Source organism: Motacilla alba, chromosome 10, assembly GCF_015832195.1.
Source record: "Motacilla alba alba isolate MOTALB_02 chromosome 10, Motacilla_alba_V1.0_pri, whole genome shotgun sequence".
NCBI lineage: Eukaryota > Metazoa > Chordata > Aves > Passeriformes > Motacillidae > Motacilla > Motacilla alba.
The window spans coordinates 8,580,536-8,605,572 of NC_052025.1; the positions used below are offsets into that span (position 1 = coordinate 8,580,536).

At 39.3% G+C, this 25,037-nt stretch overlaps 1 protein-coding gene across 3 annotated transcripts in view; it reads left to right on the top strand.

Moving 5' to 3' along the window:
* The window catches only part of FAM214A (family with sequence similarity 214 member A), a 46,655-nt gene that overhangs the window by 20,233 nt on the left and 1,385 nt on the right, over positions 1 to 25,037 (top strand). For 2 of the 3 annotated variants that reach the window (XM_038147297.1, XM_038147296.1), the window contains exons 2-11: positions 9,399 to 9,583; positions 10,420 to 10,622; positions 11,058 to 11,183; positions 11,455 to 13,303; positions 13,954 to 14,070; positions 15,023 to 15,096; positions 15,879 to 15,987; positions 16,665 to 16,823; positions 18,637 to 18,705; positions 19,557 to 19,756. In XM_038147297.1, coding sequence (XP_038003225.1) covers positions 9,399 to 9,583; positions 10,420 to 10,622; positions 11,058 to 11,183; positions 11,455 to 13,303; positions 13,954 to 14,070; positions 15,023 to 15,096; positions 15,879 to 15,987; positions 16,665 to 16,823; positions 18,637 to 18,705; positions 19,557 to 19,756 — 3,091 coding nt within the window. Of the gene's footprint in view, positions 1 to 9,398; positions 9,584 to 10,419; positions 10,623 to 11,057; positions 11,184 to 11,454; positions 13,304 to 13,953; positions 14,071 to 15,022; positions 15,097 to 15,878; positions 15,988 to 16,664; positions 16,889 to 18,636; positions 18,706 to 19,556; positions 19,757 to 25,037 lie in introns of all 3 variants that reach the window. The other variant, XR_005258164.1, reaches the window with a different exon arrangement.

Genomic DNA, 25,037 nt, shown 5'->3' on the forward strand with positions numbered 1-25,037 from the left:
TACTAACCACATATGGGAGAGTTGTTTGTCTGGTTTTATTTTTTTTTAGTGGTCTTTTAATAGAGTAGACTCACCAAAAATTGGACTAGGTGTATTTTTTAAAAACACATGCAGACTTCTGCCCACCCCTGTCCCACAGTCTTCTCTGGTTTGTTTTTGTTTGGGGTTTTTGCAGCCACAGTAAAGCTGAGAAATTGCAATATCTATTAAAAACAGATACTGATAGGTATCTTTTGAGGAGATTTTCAGCATACAAGAACTTTGTCAGTAGCATGGTTTTCAAAAACCATCAGTCAGGCCTGTTGGCACCTGACCGCAGTGTGGAGATGAGTGTTTGAGTATTGGTTGTTGAAAGTTTTCTGAGTGTGTGGAAGGCTGAGTGTTTTGGTGCTTATGAAACCTCACTTGCCTAGACAACAATATTGTGTTGAAGGCTGAATGCTCAGTGAAAGATTTCCATAAAGTGTGGTCCTATAAGTCAACATAGTACTTTTACCAGGGGCTTTCCTGGACTCCAGCAGCTGTGGCATGCCTGCTGCTTCCACCCAAAAGTGAGTCAGAGCTCTCACACAGCACTTTTCAATCTCTGGTTTATTTAACAACAAGTCCAACTATGGTCTGAAGCAAAGGGCACATGATGTAACAGTTCTTTTCATTGCAATGGTTTTAGGGAAGAAGAACTTGTGCCTGGTGGGTGTAAACCAGAGTGGAACCTGTGCACACATGGAGTAGACATGGCCTTTCCCAGTGACACTTTTGTGTTCCCATTGCAGTTTTGTCAGGCACTAAATGACTCTTCCAAATAATTTGCTCAAAATCCTTTTGAAAGCTGAAAGCTACTTTATATTTCTCCTCAGAAAAAAAGTGTTATTTTATCTATATTAATAGAAAAAGAAGCACGGGAACACTTGAAAATATATTGCCAAAGTTTCTAAGTACAATGCATATTTAAGGTGATCAGTTAAAGCATGAAATACCCCAAACAGAAAAATTTTTGGTGTTAATGGGGAAATTTTAGGAACCAGTATATTTGGCAAGGATAGCACTTCATCCCTATAAATGCTGAGCCCAAAGATACTTGTGTCTGTTGTGAAGATACATTATGGAGGGATGAACCACAATGAACATTGCAACAAAAATCTGGTCAGCAAAAGGTGCAAACATCTGGTCTTTTTAATAGCAGCTCATATAGGCACTGAAATACCTACTGCAGGACTTTTAGAAAGGTCTGTGTTGTTTTCTAGTAACATCTGGAAGTGATTTATTATCACAAATGCTTTCCATCTCTAAATCAATCTCTGTATAAAGCAGTACAGAAGTCTGCAAGTAGTTGAATCTTTGTCAGGCTGGATTGTTAAACAAATTAAAACTGAAATTTATGTATGTCATCCTGCACTGTATTGTGTTTAGGGCCTGAAATAAAATTTCTGGCACACACTTTTATTTGTGTACTATAAAAATGCTGTCACAGCTGGAATTTAATGCAGTGCTGCCATCAACCTGTTTAATGGGAGGGATGTCTTGGCCTGGGAGTTAGACTTCCCAATACTCAATTGCAACTGTCACATGGATGATATGCCTTCAGGAAGAGGTGAGGATTAGCTAAATTGATGTGCTTTTTCATTGTTAACACACATTGGGTTTCATTTGAAAAGAAAGCAGCAGCTGTGGAGTCACTGCAGAATGGTATTTACAGCTAAGGTGAAATAGAGTAAGCTGATGAAAGCCTTCAGTCCCTGTGTCTTCAGCCATGTGGCTGCTGCTAAACTCCTTCTTAAGATAATGAGCAGCCATAATTAAGGTGGTCATCATTCCCCTCTCCAAAGTTCCCTTGGCTGGGAAAGCCTTGATGAAAGTCATCAATACCAGTGAGGGAAGCGTGGAAACAAATTATATACATAGAAATTTTGTATTGGAAAATCTGTATTTTAGTGTAAAAATGCTCAGTCATTTGCCAGGAAACACTTCAGGAAGAAATTCTTACATACTCCCTAAGCTGAAGTGTGCTCTGCTTTCTGTTCTAGGGTGACACAGGGCTCCCTCAGCTCCCCAAACTGAGCGTTTGGATGGGTTTTGCAGTGTGGTTCCAGTGGCTGTGAAGGTAGCCTAGGTCTGACCTCCACATTGCCCTTGCTACCCCTTGGGACTAGGGTGGAATTTAAAACAGAAATTTGTTTCCAATATAATTCTGCAAAGTTTCTATCAGCATATTTACCAGGGTGGTAAATCACTGCATTGGTGGTGGGTGAAGGCCAGATGGAAGCCTTCTATTCCCTTCCAGTTACAGCCAAGTGTCTTTTCTGTACTCAGCACCACACAATAATTCTAAAAGAGCTGTTTTCTCCTAATTATTTTCTTTTAGAAACAAACAGAAACACCTGACAGAAATCCTTTTGCTTTGCTGGGATTTAAATTTTTGCTTTGTTCAGATAGGTGCATTGTGTCATGCAGTTTGTTCTAACACTAGCTAGCTTAGGCAGAGCATCAGTTAAACAAGGGGAAAATGTAAAAACCTAGAAATGAATTAATGGAAATTACTTGGTCTGCTCCTTTTAGGCATTTTTGTTTCATTATAGTACAACTTCAGTTTTTTTGTGTAGTCACATTTAATGTAATCACAATGTAGGAAATAGTAATATAAAGGAAAACAGAAATTGATGTGCTCTTAAGGGCATTATCTGAGCTAAGTCCTCTTTGCTTTCAGGACCTGTCCAGTTGTAGCATGTTGGTACAAAGTAGCACCTTTAGTTTAGGGGTCAGCAAAAAGAAAATGTTCTCTTCCCACAACTGGCTTATTTTTAAACTGCAAACCATTGCAGCACTGATAATCTTACAGCTTTACCCTGATATTTCAGCACTTATTTACCCATGTCAGGACAGAGTGGGACAATTGTATTTTACATTTTATATGTTCTCTTGCAACTTTTGGTGAATTGACGTTTGAAATAAGCCTCAAAGTTCAGGTTTTCAGATATTGCTTTCCTTCTGCTAAATACAGATGTTGAAATTGTAATGATTGACCTACTTTACAATTTGTGATTTCATCGTGGAGCAAGAAACGATTCAGCTGATACCATTTTTTCTTATTCCTTTTCTTTGTCCACTTAAGGAAATACAAATCCAGTTTCCCTGATCAAAATGCAAATACTGGATCTAGAATCTGGTTTAATGCCAAAAAATCAAAAGAAGCACATTAAACTGTTGTTGCTTAGATAAAAATAGAAGCTACAGTTGGACGAGAGAAGTGACTCAGTAAGCAGCATGGTGATGGCAAAATAGGATGTCAGCCAAAACGCAGGAAGCAAGATGGGAACACCCAGATCAGTTTAACAGTCTGCATTTTACACTCCCAGAGAGCAGTAGTTTCTGAGAACTTAAGCTTTAAATGGATTTTATGTCTGTACTTATTAAGCTGTTTAAACCTGAATAAATTTTAGTAAAATGTGAATTGTGCTTTTTTTCCCCCCCTCCAGCCCAGTTTAAAAACCAGTTTCTCTATTTACAGTAAAGCTGCCTCGAGATTAGCCCTGGGTGCTGTGAGAGGCGTCCAGCAGGAACGTGCAGGAGATGAGCAGTGATACACACGTACCCAGGGACTTAGTGCAGCACTGCATGCACTCTGCACTGCAGCCCATGGCACTGATTGATTCTTACTGCTCTGCGCTCTGGAATAACTTCATCAGCCCCACGTAGCTCTGTCTTGAGTTTTAAAAATTCCCCCTTACTTAGAAGATAGTGTGCTTTGGTTTGTTTTTCTGGTTATAAACTGGCATAACAATGCAGAAGCAGGTGAATTTCTTCCTGTTTTATGCGAAACTAAGTAGGACCAGAGGTTTTTTTATTGCTTATATTATTATTCTATTTGAATAGCAGGTATGCATCAGTTCTAATATAAATTCCTATGCTGCCATTTTCTGCCTACAGCTGAACTGCTTTGATACCCAGGTAGTGGTTCAGTTTGGCACCCTGGAAAAAGAAAGCAAACGGTAACAATAAGACGAATTGTGGTGCTGCTCTCCTCATGTTTTCACAATGACTGCCCCTGAGCTCAAAGATCTTGACCCATAAGAATGTAAGACAGTTGGCAATGTGTGTCAATCTGTATAGGATTATTCCTAAATTAAGGTAACCAGTTCACTGCATTTGCTTGAGTTTAAGTAACTAAGAGCCTGTTTCTTGAAAAAAGTAGGCCATCTCATAACTTTAACTCTTGATAGCTTAAATTATACCTAAACTCTTAATATTGCAAAGCTTTTGAAGCGTGTGACTTCAGATATAATTATGGGTTTGTAATATGCAGACACAACATGACTGCTCATTTAGAGAATCTTGAATTTGGGGGATTCAAGGGCAACTTTCTTTTGAAGTGAAGCACAACGTGGAATTAGTTAACCAAAGCATCCGTAGGTGTTTCTAATTCCAGAAGAGAAGCTGTTAGTCAAAGGTTTACATTGTGTTTCATTTCCTTTACAGTAGTTTCTTGAATCCCTGCCTTACTCTTAAAATGTGGAAGTACCTTTAACCTGTTTCTTGGAATAGGAAGATAATAAAACTTCTTCAGAGTTGATTGATCTGCAGGAAGGGCTTTTGCTGTAATTTTTTCAATGCAGGAAACAGCCCTTGCTGGGAGGTGATGGGTTCTGAGTGCTGACAGGCAGCCACTTCTCCTCCAGGGTACCTGGCTCTCCTGCCGTGGGACCCTTGGACTGAAGTGTCTCCTTAGGGACTGCCTGTACTGAAAGCACAACAAAAAAAAAATCCAAGTACTTAAGCCATGCTTTTAGTCTTTGAGAAAGGAAGGAGAGAGCAGATGTGGGCAGCCATGCCACAGTGCCCACTGGGCAGGGCAGGAGCAGGGCTTCCATCAGCTGGGAATCCTAACAGGCTACACCATGCAGTCCATATTTTGTTAAGTATTTTGCTTACTGGGTTTCAACTTTCTAAGTAAAATTGGAAAGTGATTATTTTTAATCAGGGGCCTTCAAAATCCATTATGGGTGCCTGAAGATTTTCCAGGAAAGGTCTGGGCTGTTACAGAGAATATTCAAGTGCAATTATTAGTTGCTTCATGGACTCTCAAAGGAAGTAGCCCTCAATCAGTAAAGGTCAGGATTAAAGGATACTTTCAGTTGAACTAAATTGTCTTTCTTTGAAGAAAGTCTCTCTGCAAAAATGAGCCCTTTTTTTGAGAAGAGGATGAGTTTGGTAGACAGTTGTGAGCAGTGCTGTACGAGAGGTTCTAGGGCAATAAAATAAACATGGACTAAGAGAGATTGTGATTGTATCACAGCCTGGTCATGATGGGAGGGGTAGCACGGGGCAGGAGAGGCTCTGCTGGGGCCCTTTGTTGCCTTGCTGTGCCCAGGCAGGACAGAGTAGCAGCTCCCAGATGCATCTTCTGGTGGCACCTGGAACACAATGGGTTGCATGATACCAAATGTTTTTGTTTCCTGACCTAAGCCTAGAAAACAGATTAAATGCTCTTCTAAAACATGTGTTTCAGGAAAACATCTTCTGTAATTGCTACAGAAAAAGCTGTGATAGGAAAGGGAAGGGAGTTGGTCTGCACAAGCATGACCTAGTTGGGAAAGGAGTCAGCTAAGCATAACTCAATTAACTGAAGTTTTCAGAGAGTCCTTGGGTTACAGTTAAGTGGATTTGTGAATCCCTACTACCACATAACTAACCTTAATTGGTGTTTCAGGATGTGAGCCAATTTCAGTTTTGAGGGGGGGATTGTAGGTTCTTATTCTGTATTCCAGTGCTCGTGCACCTGTGTGTAGTAGAGGTAGGAGGACAAGGATTTGAAGACTCTTTGACATTTCTGGTTAAATGGGCTTTTCTGGTTTTTTGAGAAGGTGTAGAAAATCAATCTTTGTTGAGGTTGATATGTGCAGGAGGCAAAGGAAAACAAAGTTCCAGCATTGTGTATTCAGTTCTCTAGTATTGTATGTTTTGCTCTATGCACAGTACCTTCAGTCTAAATTTAAATTTCTCTTTCTTCCTCCTAGAGTAGTCTGACACCTGCTGCTATCTCTTGTGCCCACCTGGTCAATAACCTTTTGTTTCAATGTATTGGTTAGAGGGCTGTAGTGCCTTATTTAATTCTTACTTACTTGTGTCAGCTAACTGGATTTTTTGCTATTTTAAGGAGAATAAACCCCAGACAGTGCAGAGATGCATATTTTATGCTATATACTTGGCATGTTGCAGTGCTAGAAATGAAGCAGAACAATAATCATAGTTGTATAGTCAGGTTATAGGATTGAGGTTATTCTATACACAATATATGATGTGTACTAGGGCTGATTCACACACAAAACCAAACAGTTACAGCACACACACAGTAAGATTTTTTTAACTAAACACTGAGTTTGCTGTTTCTATAAATGTCATTCCACCCTTGTCCTCAATTGCATCAACTTGCATCATCTGTGTCTGTTGCATAGGAACAATTACCAGGCTTCTCAATGGTTATAGGGTTTTTTCTTTAAGAAAACTCTTAGAAGTTGCTAAATTATATATAAATCTAGTGGAGCTAAAAAAAGATGTTATGCCACATGAACTTTGTAGGAAAAAAATATATTTCTTGATACCTCTTTATCAGCAAGAGCTGATAAAGCTCTTTATTTTTTTTTTTTTAAGTCCAGGTCAAGTAACTGGTTGATTCCCTTGCTGACATGATTTTAAAGTACTGGCCCTGTCTTCCTGGTTCAACACAGGCTTTTTAGTGATGCCATTTTTATTTTGAAACAACATGGTGTTTTTGTAACTGCAGCCACTATAACTATATAAATATGTCTCTTTAGCTAGTTGGGTCTTTTCTTCCATTCTTAAGACAAGAAACTGGTTGCTTCTGAAATAACAGACCTGATACAGGAACACAGGCAGTATTTGTAAATTGAACTTGGAAGTGAGCTTTATCTGTTTACATAAATCGATCTTGTGTATGTAATCTGATTCTTGAGTGATGATTATTTCAGAATATGTACCAGGCTTTATTCACTAGATCTTGCTTATTTATAAATTACTGGATCTTTCATCTGAACATTTTAACCTGTTGATGCCTTGTAGTGACCTGTGGCAGGTCTGTGAAGGCACTGAGCGCTTTAGGTATGCAATATAGGCTTTGGTCTCAGAGGCTTTTTGTGCAAAAAAGGGGTGGGATTTTTTTGCCTAAATCTAACTGCTCAGCAGAAGCTCTCCAGCCATAGGATTTGTCCATTAATTTGTGTCAAGTCCAAAAGATTTTGATAACGTATGGGTTATCTTCTTAAAAAGAGAGCTAAATAATAGAAAGTCTACTGCTTCATCTGGTAAGCTGCTAATGATAATTGAAGGGCATGTCTGTTTTAGTGGTACTTGCCACTTAAAATGCTCTCGTGTAAATTTTCAGGTATCACATTTTACTGTGCTGTATCACATTTTACTATGCTGATCTTGATCACACTCTCTTTACAGTTTTTCTTAAAAATCATACCTGTTTTTATGTATTTTAACTAAAACCAATTTTGCAGATTTTTGTAGGGGTGAATTAGTTTTGTTTAGTCTGCTAAGCATGAGACAATTCTTGTTTAAATTGATTTCACTCCTCCTGCTGAACACTTTCTAGATTTTTGAACTTCTGTGTCAGAGAGAGCAAAATACTCCAGTAGTGATCCTTCCTGCTGTGATTTTCTTGAAATTACCATGGCCTTTGGACATACAAAGATGAACTTAGCAGCAAGATAATGCTGCATTTTTTTGTCTGTTGTATATCCAAATTCTTTTCAGTCTTCCCAAATTCCATTTTCCTATTCCCAAGTATGACTTACCTATTGTTTACCAGACTTCCAGCTGAAAAAAAAGTGCAGGTGCCTAATTTTGTAGGTGACTCATATCACTACCTCAGAGGCTTGTCTTCTCTGTTATTTACCATTCCTTTAATCTTTCATGTGCCCTTTATTAGATATTTTTTGCCATCCATCAGGTGAATGACCATTTTAACTTATGCCAGATGACTTAATGTTTTGTTCACATGCCATATGGGGTCCTCCAGGGTAATTCCTCTGTCCTCTGGCTCTTCAGCAGAGGGCTGACTTCTCTTACTTACCTTGTGTAGATCCCTTCAAATAGTCTGTGAGCCCTGGGGTCTGCGGTGTACAAGCCTGGGCTAGGCAAAAATGTACTTACAAAAGCTAGTTTTACACACTTCATGATTTGCATATGCAGATAATTGCACGTTTAATTGGAGCTTTTGTTTCATGCATCCATTCTTGTATGCATCTCTCAAGTCTGCCCAAGCAGTGTTTGCCAAATGCTCTGCTATTAGGGGGCCAAGACAAAAAAGACTTCTGAAAGGTATTTTATGCATGATAATTGAAACATGAATAGAAATTAACTCTCTCCCTGTGGCAGTTTTGGTGGATGACATAGGACATTTAAGCTAAAATTGTGAAGATGTCAGGTGCTTTTGTTCCCCTAAAGCATCAAAATAAAGGTAAAGAACTGCTGGCAGCCCTGCCTCCACCCGCTTTTCTTTGCTGCTCTTAAAATAGACTGTGAAGGGAATGTATTTTAGCTTTCATGGAAAAGAGAGTTTTCTGTAACCTCTTCAGTAATTAAATAATTTTGAAACTTGAAGTGTTTTGAAGCAGTGAAGGGAACGATATGATCTGGTTGTACTTAAATCTGTTTGAATGATGGGTGACATCCTCGTGATGAGGGAGGAGGAGGAGAAGGGTGCTCTATAAAACACCAGAAAATGGTGCCTCTTAGCTCTGCAGGAACTGAGTGTGCCAGGGCTCTTCATGAAGAGCAATGCCAGCTGCTGCTTTGTCTACAGAGACTTGTTGAGTTTTCATTCTTTGCACAAGTTTAGACTGACCGTGGTACAAAACAATGAATAGTCTGTATATTTCTACGGAACATTTCCTATGTGTTAGTGGTAACTAAAAATGGACCTCTGAAGTAAGCCTTGCTCTCAGCAGGAGGGACTTGCAATAAAAATCTTAAAGAACATTGTGTCCCGCTTTTTCCATAATAGAAGTAAATATTTCTTCTTCTTCAGTTTTTAATCTACTTTGTCTGTCAGATGATAATAACAATGCCAAGTCATACTGTCATTAGACTTCTCCCACAAGAGCCCAGGAAACCTTTTGTCTTCTAGAAGAACTGTAGAAAAACAAAGTTCTTTGTTTGTAGTGACATTATGAGATGAGGAAAATTGTTTTGTAGTGCTGGAGTGGGGAGTGGTGGGTTTTATGGGGAGTGCAGCCAGTCTTCACAAAGATCCATTTCTCATACCTCACTCTCATTTCAAGTGTAATTGAGTGTAATTCAAGTGTAATAAGCTGCAGGGTCAGCCAACAGTTGTTATCCAGCAAATGTCATTAATTTTTGTCTTTTTGAAATGGCAGATACTTTGGATGAATACTTTGAGTACGAAGCTGAGGAGTTCCTGGTCTCCTTGGCCCTGCTGATCACTGAGGGTCGGACACCAGAGTACTCCATCAAGGGCAGGACAGAGGGCTTTCACTGCCCTCCAGCACAGTCAAGTCAGCCACCAACAACTAAGCATGAATGCAGCGACAAACTGGCTCAGGTATGGTGGTGGTACCCATTTCATGTCACAAATCCCTGCTACGTGGTTAAAGTCAGCCAAGAATCCCACATGGATTCACAGTTCAGCATGAGTAACAACGGCTTTCTGGCAGTCCTTCATTTAAATGAGTATATAATTCAGTATCCTGCTAATAATAGATCTGTCCTTAAAATGAGAGATCATTAAGCCTTTTATCCTTGAACATGAAGTTCTGCATGACTACCTGAATGCAGTGCCTGTTTGAATCTTTATTATGCAAATGACAAGCACTATACTTAGTATTCTTGGTCTGGGGTTTCTTTTGAGAAAATGTAGGCTGACTTGCCTAACTTTTTGCTTTTCCAGGTGTTCTGGAAAAGTTAGTGATCCAAAAAACACAAGCACATCAAATCTAGCCAGTCTGTTTGGGAGTAAGGTTGGAGCATCCCATCTCTCAAGTAAAAGTTCTTAATTTTCTGTGGGAATTTAAGTTATATTCATGCAGAAGTTAGCCTGCTCCAAGACACAGAATTTATAAAGAGACTGCTTGAGTCTGTCTACCCAAGAGGGTGCCTTGTGGAGAGATGACTACAAGGTAGCAAAGTGCAGTGGTTGAGGAAATGCATTTTTACAAGCTTTTAAAATTTCCTAAAGAAAATTGCTGAAATGGCAATTGTAAAGGAGGTGTTAATTATTTTTTCATTTAATGTCTCTGGAGTCTTATTTCTGATTTGGTGAAACCAAACAGAATTCGACCCTTACCCTTCTCTAATATTTTGGAACATGCTTTTAAATCACATTTAAATCTGGCTAGTATTTTTACGGCTTATGTATGTTGACATTTTGCTTTCCCTCAGTGTCGTCAGGCCAGGCGAACCAGATCTGAGGTTATGCTTCTGTGGAAGAACAATATTCCAATCATGGTAGAAGTGATGCTACTTCCAGACTGTTGCTATAGTGATGAAGGGCCCACCACAGAGGGGAATGATTTAAATGATCCTGCAATCAAACAAGATGCATTGCTGTTAGAAAGGTGGATTTTGGAGCCAGTTCCTCGACAGTAAGTTGGATATGAGGATTAGTTGATAATTGCAAAAATCTCGTCACAGTAAAATCCTTAAAGTAATAAGTTAGTGGTTTTGAACTGGCTCTTTGCCATGAGGACTGATCTAAGAAAACCACTGTTTGCTAGTGAAATCAAAGCATTTCAGTTTTAGTCATCTTATACTCAAGATTTCTGCAGTGCCCATTGTGCCGTGCAGAGTATGAAATGATCCTGGCTGCAAATGGTAACATGTAACATCTGTTATGTCAAGTTTTTTCATGTGTATAAAAACAAATCAGGCTCTAGAATCTTCAAAATGTTTGAGGAGTTTTTGCTTTGCTTGATTTAGCTATATTTTATTTTCTGATCGAAGATCTGACAACGTTCTAGTTCTAATAGGTCTCTGAATATTCCTACCAACACTCGTGTGTTTGTCTTTGAATGCCTTAGGAGTGGAGATCGATTTATTGAAGAGAAGACCCTTTTACTGGCTGTTCGCTCCTTTGTTTTCTTCTCTCAGCTGAGTGCCTGGCTGAGTGTTTCACATGGTGCTGTTCCCCGAAACATCCTGTACAGGTATGCTTGCAATGGAAAAAAACTGGTTTGCTGTTTGCAGCTTGCTGCAGCTCGTGTTAAAATCATGCTTCTCTCCCGTTTCTTGCTTGCTTTTAGAAGGTGCCATTTCGTTGGCCTGGTACTTTGGCAGCTCTATAGGATTTGTGTACTATGCAAAGTAGAGCAGTGGCTGATGTTTCTAGTGCTTTTTCTTAGATATTAGTTACAAAGTAGATAATTAAAAAACTTATCATGTAGCTTTTTTTGTAAATGCCCTTCGGTATTGTTTCAGGGTGAGCGCTGCAGATGTGGACTTGCAATGGACGTTCTCCCAGACACCCACTGAGCATGTCTTTCCTGTTCCTAATGTTTCTCACAATGTGGCCTTGAGGGTCAGCGTTCAGTCCTTGCCCAGGCAATCCAACTACCCAGTTTTGACCTGTAGTATTCACACCAACCTTAGCTTTTATGAAAAGCAAATGCAAGAGCGTAAGTTCCATCAGCGCAGCGATCCCAGTGCTGCTCAGCAATGCAGTACTTCCAGTCCCCTGCGTTTTCGTGGGAAACAGACATGGACAATGACACCTGAAGGCCTACTTAATGGAAAAAAGATGCCTGAATTTACTACATCTTTTAGAAATTTAAAACTTTATCCATCTACCAGACTTGGATCTGACTTTGGGGCATCACAGTCTAAAGTTCAGTGCTATAATGCCACAGCAGACAATAAGGCACAGTCTTGTGAAACACCAGTCAGAACTTTTAAATCCTACTCTCTGGTTGATTCCCGTGTTTCAAATAGTCATTGCTCTCATCAGCCCACAGGAGAACCCAATCCTTTGATAGGCTCTTTACTTCAAGAGCGACAAGAAGTCATTGCAAGGATCGCCCAGCACTTGATTCACTGTGATCCAGCTACTTCACCAGTTGTTGCTGGGCGTCCATTCACCACACATGAAAACATCTCGGCTACACCAAAAGCTTTTCGGAGCACTTTTGAAGAGGAAAACTTGCCAAGGAAAAGCAAGGAAAGCTCCCCTGTTCCTGCTGCCAACTTAGACAATGCAATACAGGAAGATGGTGATGAAGGCAAAACTAGAGCAGTGCCAGAGGTCACCCTGCTGGATGCCCGTGTTCCAGGGAACCACTGTGGCCGTCAGTTGGCAGGGGAGGGTAACCCCCTGATTGATTCCCTGCTCCAGGAGCGGCAGGAGGTGATAGCAAGGATTGCCCAGCATTTGATTCATTGTGATCCAGCTACTTCCCACGTTGCTGGACATCCACTCAAAGTGCATGAGGCTAGTCCAGTCACGTCAAAAATTTTCCGAAGTACATATGAAGATGAAAATTTGCTGAAGAAAGGCAAGGAGCCGTCTTCTGTTTCTTCTGCTAAGTCAAAATTTTCTTTGTTAGAAGACAGCAGTAAATCAGGGACAAAGACACCTGATACTCCTATCAGTCCTTCTAGGTTTGATGGGGAATTGAAGACTTCTCTGAAAGTCCAAGCAAGAAGAAAATTGGTTTTAGCAAAACCCAGTGAAGCTGTCCAAAATTCATTTCATCAGACTTCAAATAAAACTTCTCATGCATTTAGTAGCATTCACATATCATCATCGTGTATTAAAGAAAACAAATCTGAAATTCCAGATAAATTGGAAATACATTCTGGTTATGCACAGAAAGACCAGATAACCAATAGAATTAAACAGGGTTCAAATTCCAGCAGCATTGATGAACAGATTTGCACAAATAAACTTAAAGAAAGAACAGTTGTTAGTGAGAACAATGGCACAGACAGTTTTAATAATTTACAGATAGAAAAATGCAGAATACTTGAAGGTACAAAAAAAGCAACTGTGATACCAGTAGCTGACTCTTTGCACAAAAATGAGCTCAAGTGTTTAGACAGAGACTCCAAAAAACCAATTATTTATGAGCAAAATACACAACTTATTAGTATTGAAAATTATTTAAATAAAGACCATGACAGTTTCAAAACCAAAACCAAACAAGATAAAACAAAAACTGCACATGATGAGAATGAAGACCCAACAGGCCTCGATTTTCAAAGCACTTCTCAGAAGAAACCTGCAGAAGACAATGTGGTTAAGTGTGAGCGGCAGAAGAACCCAGATGTACAGGTGAGTACATATGGGAACAGACAATAATTCCTCTGGCTGCCCTTTGTCACATAGCTTGTACCCTCTATCTGCTAGGGGCCAGCATGAAGAGGAGTTTCAGCCTGACCTTGCAGGTAGCAGTGTATTATCATTGTAGCCTTGGCCTGAAATAATTCAGGAAGAATTTCTTCATGGAAAGGGTAAAGCATGGGAATGGACTGCCCTGGTGTTGGAGTCACCATCCTTGGAGGTGTTCAAGAAACGATTTAGTGCCGTGGCCTAGCTGACAAGGTGACCTGTCAAATGATTCTGTGTGATGGGGTAACTTGGCTGGTGGTGCCTCCCCTAAACATCATCAGTTTAACATGGAGAAGGACTAACTGTCCTATTCTCCTCAGGGTGACAGTTATGAATGACTGTTTCCATGGGCAGGGAGGCATCCTGCCCATGTAGAAATACACCCATCTGAGTATGGAATGTGATCTGTTCGAGGCAGGCTGTGTAACTGTAGATGGAGTCAAGGGAAACTTCTGCGGAATGTTTCATCCCGTGCTAGTGTGATGTAGATCCACCTGGGTCAGGAGTCTTCTCCCTTACAGCAAGAGAGCGTTACCATGATAGGTCACTGAAATATCCCATTGATCAGCTCAGTCAATTTGTTTTGCTGGCAGAAAGCACCGCCTCTAAAACACACAACTACGTGGCGGAAACACAATTTTCGATCCCTGGATGGAACTTCAACCAAGGCTTTTCATCCCAGAACTGGACTGCCTCTGCTTTCGAGTCCTGTAAGTTATTCTTGAAATTTTTTTAGCTGAGAAAAGGACTGTTTGTTCTTCTAATGTCTGTGCATGGTACAAAATTTGACAAAATACCGAGGTGAAGTGTGTGTATTTACTTTGTGTCGCAGTGAGTGCTCTTGTGAGTGGAAATTAATGCTTAAATGAGAGTTAACATGTAAATTAGGCTGAACAATAATTTTGGAAAAGAAAATATTATAGACATAGGTGCTGAGATCATATCAAGATTAACAAAAGGTGGCATTAAATTGAAAAATGGATGGAAACAGTGCTTTGGTGCTTTTAGAGCACAAAAGAAAGCATTTTGAAGATCAGTGTTTTAAGTGTAAGTTAACATTTAGTCATGCAGGGGGTTTTGTGTTCCTTTTTAACACCTGATTACCCATTATTCCAAAGCCTTTGTTTCTGCGAACAGTTTGTCCTGTATATTCTTCAGTAACCAGAAGTGTCATGGAATAACTTAGTGAACAAAGCTGCTGTGATAAGGCAGACACTGGGGAAGTGTTACAGTGCTTGGTAGGTTGTTTGGAGTTTTAAAAAACCAGGCAGTTCCTATTAAAACTACTGAAGTAGCAGTGTCCTGTAATCAACACACGGTATGCTTTATTTTTCCTTGCCTGTAAAGGCTGTCATATTTACAGGGCAATTGGATGGAAATTGTTACAGCCTGTTTATTAGTAATATTCTGTTCTGTTCCAAAGAGACATCAGCTTCCTGAATGTCTTTATTGAAATACTTCCTGTTAATCAGAATTTACAGTCTCATCATTAATAATCCTAGGACTTTCTTCACTAACTTTAAAATATATAGGAATTACATTCTCTGCTCTGTTTTTGTAATTCTGTAATGTCATGAAAATTCTTGGCAAAATGTGCTTACTTGGCAAAATTGTCTGTGGTAGCAGTTAAGCTTCAAATTAACATCTTCTTTCCCTCTTGAGGTTCCTCAAAGGAAAACACAGTCTGGGTGCTTTGATCTGGATTCATCATTGTTGAAATGTCTGTCTGCAAGAAGGTATGTTTTATTTACCAGAAACATTGAGATTTTTGAGGGAGACATAAGGTGTATATATATATTTATATGCAAAATAAAAGCATACTAGCAAAGACAAAAAATGCTTTCAAAAGAATCTTTATTTTGATACAAGGCTCAGCAGCTGAGTTGCCCTGGGAGTTTCCAGGTCAGCACAGCTCTGGAACATAGCAATGGAATGAGAGCTGCTGGCAGAATGAATTCTGTGCCATGCAGGGGTAGATAGGCTGTCAGATACACTTGAGTTTTCAGACAGAAAAGCTAGTAATTGCTGATTCTCCTTCAAACCAATGTGTTTTTTGTGTTGTATTTTCTTCTTAGTGTTGAACATGTTAATCATTTTGTCTTCACTTGTTCAGAAAGCCAGACTTTTAAAAAGGACCAATCATGACCTTTCATACATTAATTCATGTAACATAAACAACTTTTGGTATGGTAGTTTGATGTTGGAAATATGAGCTATATCTCAGAATATGAGACAAAAGTATCCACATACAAAAATATGATATTTTGATTCCTGCAAATGGAGCTAAAGAAAAAAAATTTTTGTCTTTATCCCTTGTAATGTAAAGCTGGTGAAAATATTTTTTCAGTTAACTAGGAAATGTTCTGCTACAGTATTAATAGGCAATGTTCAACTGTTACTTCTGTAGAACAATATTTCGTAGTACAGTAAGTAAATGATTCTTTCTAGCGCTGTTTATACCCAGAAGACAAAAGCAAATGTGTTTATCCTTTATATTTATTCTGTCTTTTTTTAATAGCCCACAACAATGTATAAACAAAGACGATGATCCAGACAGCCATGGGAAACCATTTCTAAGTTCTAGTGCTCCCCCAGTAACAAGTCTGAGCCTTCTGGGAAACTTTGAGGTATTGCATATTCTCTAGAATTCTTGTGGTATTTTTACTCCTCTGTACTGCTTTTAAAAGTATATTACTGTGAACAATTCCAGCATTATTAGAATGTAAAAGTTCCTGAGTGAATTGAATAAAATTTGTTTTCATTTCCAGCTGTAAAGGCACTTATTTCATGCCCCAGACATCTTCTGTCTCCGAGAATCAAATACAATGAGTTGCTTAAGCTTTTAACGGTCAAGTTAGAAGACATTCTGTTGCCATAAATGAGATTTAATAACCTGTAATTGTTCATGTTTATAATGTACTTACCTAGAAAAAAGGATTTACATTTTCACTCTTAAAGTGTACTTAGTATGTCACAAAAGCTGGATTAAATCAGTGTGTTAAACAGAATGTGTTTGGAGTGTAGGCTCCAGCTCTTCACTTCATATAGCATATCCAATAACAGCAACTATTAGCCAGTGCATTAACTGATTATATTGTGTCTTGTGAAATACAGAGTTGAATTTGTTGGGGAAGGTTACAGAATGTAGGTTAATTTTTTTTTTTTCAGATAGTACATATTGAAAATCAAGCATAGATCCTGCTGCAATAAAGTTCTCTGTGGGCTTTTGCACTTGTTTCCTGATCAGTTATACTGTTTTATTTGAGGTATTCCCAAGCTAAGCTGTGTGTGCTTTGTTTTCCAGGAATCTGTCCTGAATTTCCGCTTGGACCCGCTCGGTGTCGTGGAGGGTTTCACAGCAGAGGTGGGAGCAAGTGGAGTCTTTTGTCCCACGCACATGACTCTGCCAGTTGAAGTGTCATTCTACAGCGTTTCAGATGACAATGCTCCCTCTCCTTACATGGTAAATGTGTGGTTGGATTTATTTTAAATAAGTTCTGATATGTGGAGGTGAAGAGCAAGAGCTTGGTGAGTAGAGGGTTCAGAAAGTAAAGATTTGCAGGGATCTGGCTTATTTTCAACTGCTTATGACAGATTTCTCCTGTCCCTCTTTCTTTCCCTAACTAGTGCTTTTCCTTCTACTTCTCTGCCCCACCATTCAGCTGTTCTCATCTTGGGATATTGAATGTATTTGTCTCCCCTCACATTGCAGTGATCAACCCCCAACATCTCTTTTTATCCATCTAACTTAAAATAGCAGTGAGGCAATAGCTGGACTTAACGGGATACGTTTTGTTGTCCCAACAAGCAGCTGCTCTGGGCAACTAACCACTCTGCAGAGTGGCTTAGGTGCAGGCCAAGGGGCTGATGGAGACCTTAGACTTGGAAGTTACTCAGCCCTTTTTTTTAAAGCAGATGTTGCCTGGGCTGTGGTGACACTCGGCACCCTCGCAGGCTGCATGGTTTGCTGATGTTTGCAGCCATGCAGTGTTTGTGTCCTCAGTCTCTGGGTGCTGATTCTGTTCCACATGGGCTTTGCATGTCTAAAAGGGCTCCTCTGTGAAAAGAAAATGGTGTCTTGTATGCTGGCATTGAATCAGAGGCTGGATTTGTTCTGAATGCCTGTTAAGGAACCTTAATTTTATGTAGGTGACAGGTCCAATTTTTAGAGATTTTCATATGTGTATGTCTGTCTAATATACAGTAAAAGGTTTGTTTAAACGTGGAAGTCAAGCAATGAACATCTGAGAATCCCAGTATTTAGATTTAAATTTTAAATTCATAGCAGTTACCATTTCTGACCTCCTGTTTTGGAAAGTATTTAGAAAATGAAATTGCTTAGAGTTTAAGTAACGGCTTTGAGTTTAAACTTGTATGTGTTTTAACCACTGCAAAAAGTATCTATTCTTTTGCTTTCATCTTTTTAGATTATTTCATGTGATTTTCTAGGAAGTGAAGGGATTCTCATGTTCCTCAAATGGTTAAAAGTAGCATTGCTTATTTTCCTAGCTGGGTTTCATTGTTTCAGGCTTTTCCACATGCTATTTCCAAATATGCTGTTATGGCTGAGTCTCCCAGGATTAATACAGCATTTGTGTAGTGCCTCCATCATCAGAAACATTGTTTCTGTTTGTATAGCTAGTTTCTCTGCGGTGGGGTCGTTCTCTGGCTGTTTGTTTGGTTGGGGTTCTGCAGTCCCGTGCAGCGGGGTGCAGCCCTGGTGCCCTGCAGGGTGCCCAGACGTGTGGCAGTGCCCCGGCGTGGCCCCGGCACTCGCAGCGCCGGTGGGGCACCGGGGCCGCTCTGCGCATCACAGCTGGCATGAAAGCAGATGTCATCCTCCCTAAGGTTTGGATTAGAATGGAAGATTAAGTGCATCTGCTGCCTTTGAAAAGCAAAAATGAGTTCTGTGAGATTTGGAGTATTATTGGTGCAATTGCAGATGACGTAGAAATGGAAAGGAGGGGACAAATGTTTCGTTTTAACCTCCCAGCTGCTTTGAAAAGAAAGCTCTGTTTTGTCCTAGCTCCCTGATGTGGAGAAGATGTGGAAACTTGAATCTTGTTTCAAGAGGAGAATGTACCTCTTATTGTACAGCTTTTAATGGTCTGCCAAAGTATCTTTAAGGCCCCTACTGTTGCATTGCCTTGTCTATTTTTAGGTCTATTTTTAGTTTTTATAAATTACTGATTATGTTTCAAATAAATGCAATTACATGACTAGAACATTTTGATTTGTTTATCTCTGTGACCTAAATATGGGTTTTGTTTTTCTAGGGTGTAATTACTTTAGAGTCCCTTGGTAAAAGGGGTTATCGGGTACCGCCTTCAGGAACAATACAAGTGGTACGTACTCAGCAGATGAGGGTGCCTTGAAACCACTAATATCAAGAAAGTCATGCAAAGATGAGTTTATTGGAGATGAGCATGAAGCTAGCAGTGGAAATGTGTATCTCTGTAGGTACTGTAGTAATTCAAAGTAGAAATCTGTGTGTGGGACAAAAAAGATTCCCAATCTTTGAACACTTCTGTGCTCTGAGGAGTCTTACAATCAGTTCCAGGAGATTTGGAATACCTGGGGACACTGTGACTTTGAAAAAGTGATGGGGAAGTAATTAGGCCACAGTCCAAATCCTGAAATTCTTCTAAAGCAATTAAGATTGAATAATTGTATCTAGTTTTTGTAATATTTTAACACCACCTTTGCTTTTGTAATAAAATCACAAAGTGAATCACAGTCATTGCTTAGAACCAGTGAACTGACTATTTCTTTTAAGAACCCAGTCCAAGATAACACATTCATAATTTCAGGTTTAAAAGCGGAGCCCACCACTGTGCTTCCTGCGAGTGTATTGTGTCTGGAAAACAGTGTAGACAAAAAGCTGACTGGAAAAATAAACAAAAACGGGGATGCTGATTAGCAAAGTAAGAGTAGTCATATACTAGTGTTTCATTCAGATTAGACTGTGTTTAGCATTATAATTATAATATAATTTAAATGGGAATTGCTGGTAGCTGAAGTGTTGAAAACCAGAAAGGCTTCACAATGTCTTTACATAAACATTTCTGTATGGCACAGGAACAAAGTGCATTTCAACAGATGAAGTTTGGGTTAGATTTATTGTTCTTTTAAAAAAAATTGTCATCTCTAAAGAATATTGTATTGAACAATTGTATTGTATTGTTTGTCTTTTCAGACCTTATTTAACCCTAACAAAACTGTGGTGAAGATGTTTGTGGTGATCTATGACTTGAGAGAAATGCCAGCTAATCATCAAACATTCCTACGGCAAAGAACTTTTTCTGTTCCTGTGAGACGAGAAATGAAGCGAACTGTCAATAAAGAAAACAGTCACCAGACTGAAGAAAGGCTACTACGCTACCTCATACATCTGAGGTAAGCTTCTTGAAGTTCAAACACCAAAATAAGACAAAAAACCCCCAACAAACCCAAGCCAAAACCACAAAAAAGTATCTGCCAAAATTGAACTCATAATTTCTTTCCTAGCCAGCCTTTCTGTATACAGAAATAAGAAAGAATGAAAAGAAAAAAAAATAATGCTAACTTGGTCTTTAAGCTAGACAGTAGAGGAAGAAGAGGTAATAAATAATTTGGGTTGTCCTTTGGGAGAAACAAAGTTGAAATAGAACATAAAGCTCTCTCTTGGCATTAAAATATTTTGTAGAGCATTAAAAAGCTTAAACCTTTTCTTAGTGAGAGAGAAATTGTTCTGGCTGAGTCAATGCACTTTTTTGAGGTTACAGGAAATAGTGAAAGTGGATGTTACAAAAGCCAAAACTAAGGATCACTGAAGGGAAGGTGTGCTTCACATGTACCTGATGGGCTTCACACGTGCCTCTTCACCAGAATAGCTTGTAACATGAAAAATGGTCTGAGCTACTCCTAAAAATACAGTGTTTAGTGGCAAAAATGTAAATGCCTGTTTCATGATACAATACTGGTGATGATGCCTTTCACTTTATAAAATATTCACTCAATCTTCCTTAAATGATTTACAAAGCACTGCCTGGAACTAGACACTGTGCTGTTGCTCTTGGGGTGTTCTGGAAAGTGCAGTTGGAAACAAAGGGGAGTGATGGATATACTGTCCTCCTGCAGTTTGCTGACTTTTTGTGTGTGTTTTTGTAGTAAGAAATGTCTGTACACACAGACCCAGTGCTTTCACTGCAGCACTTGGAAACCCACCAGCAGCTGACATTCTGAAGTGAGCAAGCAGAACAAAATCAAGTATCTTACACTTCTGTATTGTTTTACAATTATTTCTGGTGCATATTATTTCTCCTATTTAGTGACATTGATTTCTATCCAAATGACTTTTCAAACATAACCTTGTCTAGAACAGTGATTCTAAGCCAGACTCTCCCATTAAATGGAAGTTGACAGTCATAAAAAGTGTGTTGGTTTACTGGAGTGTGAAAATAGTGTCATGAGAAGGCTGTTGAACAGTGTTTTCATTCTGAAATTCAGCCTGTATTGAAATTCAGCCTTCAGGCCACACTATCTTGCAAGGTCTAACCTAACCACCTTCTAAAATTTTTCTTTTGGGGCAAATTCTGAAGAAGCATGTAGCCCCAATAGAAGGCTCTGTTCAGGTATAATGTTGATCTGCCTGTGCAGAGGAGCTGGGGACAGGCCTTGGCTGCAGTGGTGGGTAAAATCTGTGGCCAGCTGCATGAAGAGTAGTGGTCTTGAGTCCCCTTTCAGTTTCTACTTAAATGTTGTTTATAAATTTCTTGTTGACAGAATCAGGAATTACTTTTATTTGAAGGCAAACCTGCTTTCTGCTCTCTCATCTGTTACAGCTAGAAGTATTTTTTAAGAGCTTCCTATTTCTGATACCTGCTGAGAGACAGAAATGTTGCAGTTCTGATGCTTCTTATTTTGAAATATCTGAACAATACAGCTCAGCTTTCAGACCTCTGGTAGAGATCAGTTCATGGGTTTAGGAGGTGTAATTGGAAATGCATCCATTTCTGATGGGAAAACCAAAATCACAATTATGATGCTAAGCTGCTTACTTTGGAAAGTGAATAACTACAGAGTATGCTACAAGTTTTCTCTTCAGTGATAAGCCCAAGCTTTGGGTCCTTTTCTCATAATGTAAGAATGGCAGAACTCCTTCAAATATTAAAGTAGCTTATGTTGATTTGTCTTGTGGTTTATTATACTGAGCACTTACGGTCTTACAAAAGACTCAGTTGTCCATTTAGTAGCCTTCTTTACTAAAGATGGATTTTAATTAGGAAGGCTTAAAAAAATCTTAGCAGTATATTAGTTCCTGTAAGTTAGTTTTAAAGCTTTATTTTTAAAAGCAGCAAAGTTTCCTCAAGCCTGCTTTACTGAATAGTTATGCAAACCTAAAAAGTTTTAACTATTCAGATTTCTTTTTGTTTGTAGCTCAAGTTGACTTAGAACAGCCTTTCAGTTTTAGTTGCAGTAGTCGTTGAGCACAAGCATCTTAGGCTTACGTATTGAAATTTTGTTTAAAAAAACAAATGAAGTCACCACCAGTGAGCTGCATTGTGGTCGCATCTGCTTGCGAGGCCTTAATCACAGTTGTCAGCACTCACATTATGAAAGCTCCTTTTCAAGTGGTAATTCAGCAAAAACGCTTGCATAGGTCTGGAGCTTAACATTGGCGGCCAGATTTTCTACAACAGTCTTTAAAGTGTCAGATTTATTGTGTGAGCAGCTTCTGCATGCAGTTCTGTATGGTTGAGGCTCTGTTCAATATGCCATCAGACTGTACTTTTACCCACAGCTACAGGATTGAGACACCAAATGGAGCTTGCACGCACAGCAGAGCTTTATTCATTATTAAAAACCCCCAAGAGTTGCACCTGCAGTTTAAGTTGGTTTTTGAAGATGCTTTAAGGATAAATTTTTTGTTACGTGTGAAGCAATGACTTTTTGTCTTGTAATTAAATCTACTTGAGCGTAAGAGCTGTGAACTCAGCTCTGCTTGTGCCTCGTTTCTGCCTCGCGTTGTGGGGATGATGACCATCTGTGGGTTTCTAGGTCACGTTCTGGCACCCTTGTAAAAAGCAATTAAACAGCTAACCTGCCCACAGCTCAGCATTTTTCAAGATTTTAAAGCTTGGTCAACAGCCTTAGTTACTGACACAATGCCAGGAATTGCATGGAGCATAGTTGCTGTTGCTTAAGAGCTAAACAGGGGTTTTTGCTGAGGGCTCAGTGGAGGGTAAGCCTGAAACTGGTTGTTAAAAGTAGTGATTCCTCAAGGTGTTGAGAAACGTTTTTTAAAATACTGTCTTGATGTGACATACACCTTTATTGGTGGAAGCTGAAGATACCTGCTATTACTGATTTACTAGCTGCTTTTGATCTTTCTGGTCTCTCAGCATTTTTTCTTATCTAGAAATTGTTATCCGTGTCCTAATGCTTTTACTTACAGATTTGATAGATTGTGTTGTTTAGTCTTTTTCACTTACAAAACACATCTTGCTACATATGTTTTCATGATTATCCTGCTTTTCAGGATTATTCTGTTTCAGTGAATTGCTCTGTTCTTTGTGAATTGTGATGGCCTGCAAAATACATATAGGGACTTTATGCTTGTATTTGTCATTTCTGCAGTAAAGTTCCTCTGCCAGACTTTCTAGCAGGTGATATTTGTGTGTTTAATTATTCCTGTATTTGTCTGTTGTTACTGTTCCTAGGACACCATCTGTCAGAGACCTTGGTCGTGTTGGGATTTTTAAATTTCTTTACACAAAACTACTGGAGCTGCCACAGCTCCAGAGTCAGTCTCATGCTGGCCCCTCTATCACCACCTTGCAAGGATGTAGAGAATGCTTGTCTCAATTATTCCAATGTATTTGCATGTATAAAAAGCAACATTTCTAAATCCCAGTTACTAGAGTAGACCTGTCTAAAAGAAAAATAATAGATAAGGGATGCAGAGATGAGAAGAATACCTTGAACTTTGCTGCTGTTTCACACTTACCCTTCTTCAATCTTTCTGAAATGTCATGCTCAGAAAAGTCATGTTGCAGGGAACCACTATTTACAAAGCAAAGGAGCAAAGGGAGTCTTGGAGGATTATCCCTCATAGAAAATAGCAAGAAGTTTAAAAATAGACCATGTTAATAATTCTCTTGAAAGATCCATGTGTAAAATGGGAGTTGAGATCTATTATATGATGGTGCTTTGATAACTAGATCTATAGGAATTAATTTCAATCATACTTTTGCTGCAGTAGACCTTTTAAAATGTGTTACGAGCTAGATTCTGAGTTAACTGTTTGTGGTGTTTGCTTTGTCCCTTATCTCTTTCACTCTTCCTTGTGCTCTCCTCCACAGTATTCTCTTAAGGTAGTGTCTTCTCCCTTTTGCCTATCAGGTAAAGGGCTTTCACACTGACAGCACCGAGCAAATAAATAGTGATGGATGGGATCTCTGTGGGAGCCAGTAGGAGCATTCTGCTGGACCCTGCTGCATTTAATGTCCTTGACAGCTGTATCTAGGAGAACAGTTTTCCTTTGTCTGTCTGTGGGGATGACTACAGGCTATTCTGCACCACTCCTCTGACCAGAACAGTGCCACAGAATCCATTTCTGCAACCTGCCTTCCTCAGACGATGAAGCCTTGGTGGATCTTCTGTACTTGTCTTTCTCCTACCGCTCAGAATTTCAGTCCAATTATGAATAGGTTTATTCTAGAGATTCTGCTTTTGCTTCACTGGGGGCAATACATAAAAGCCTATTAAAAATCTGTGCAAATGTTGATGTAATACATGATAACACAGCATGCACTGCTCTCTTAGCATTTGCCATGGTACCATCTTGTTGTGACAACAGCAATGCCTTTTCTGTTTCTGTTGCAGCAGCAATAGCATTTCTCTGTCTCTGTGGCATAGTGGTACTGACATTAAGTTCAGTTGCTGTAAGAAATGCTCCTTAGGCTTTTCTGCCTTTCCTGGTGGAAAGAAGGAAATCAGAGAGTTCTGCCTCATGAAAACTATAGAATACAATTCTCTGAAATGCAGATCTCCCTATATACAGTTGTTAATACCCAGGAAAGATGGGACATTCCTGCAGGTTTGGAGGACCTGAATTAGGCTGTTTAGCTGCAGCATAAAAGATGCATGGGCTGAGGAATTGACCACTGTTTGCTTGGTGATTGGGCCAGTGAACTGCAGTCTAAGTCTTAGAAATGTTTCCTGGTCTGTGCAAAAAAATTTCTTTGCCTGCAGAGATCCCAGTACCTACTGCTTCTCAAGACAAGTTCTTATATTTGGAGTGTGGGACAAAGCAGTAGTAAACTTCTTGGTGTTTAATTCATAAAGAGAGCAATGAGATCTGTCTATATGATTGCTGGAACTGAAATGCATATTCAGTTTGCATATAGTTGAAAATTCCTTTTTGTGTGTGCTTAGGCCACCCTTTGGACATTGTTAGGAGTGCTCAATGAAGAGCATTTTTTGACATTCCTGATTTCTGAGGACTTTAATCTTCAATGTACGTAATGGCACTGTGAACTCAAATATTCCATGCCACTTTAAAAGCTGTGCACTGCATTGGTGATTAGGAACAAAACCTTTAAATGTCAAAAGAAACAAAGCAGAATGAAAGTGTTAGGATATTCTTTCTCTTTTCATTTTAACTGACTAATTTTGTTTGTTCAAATGTGTTTTG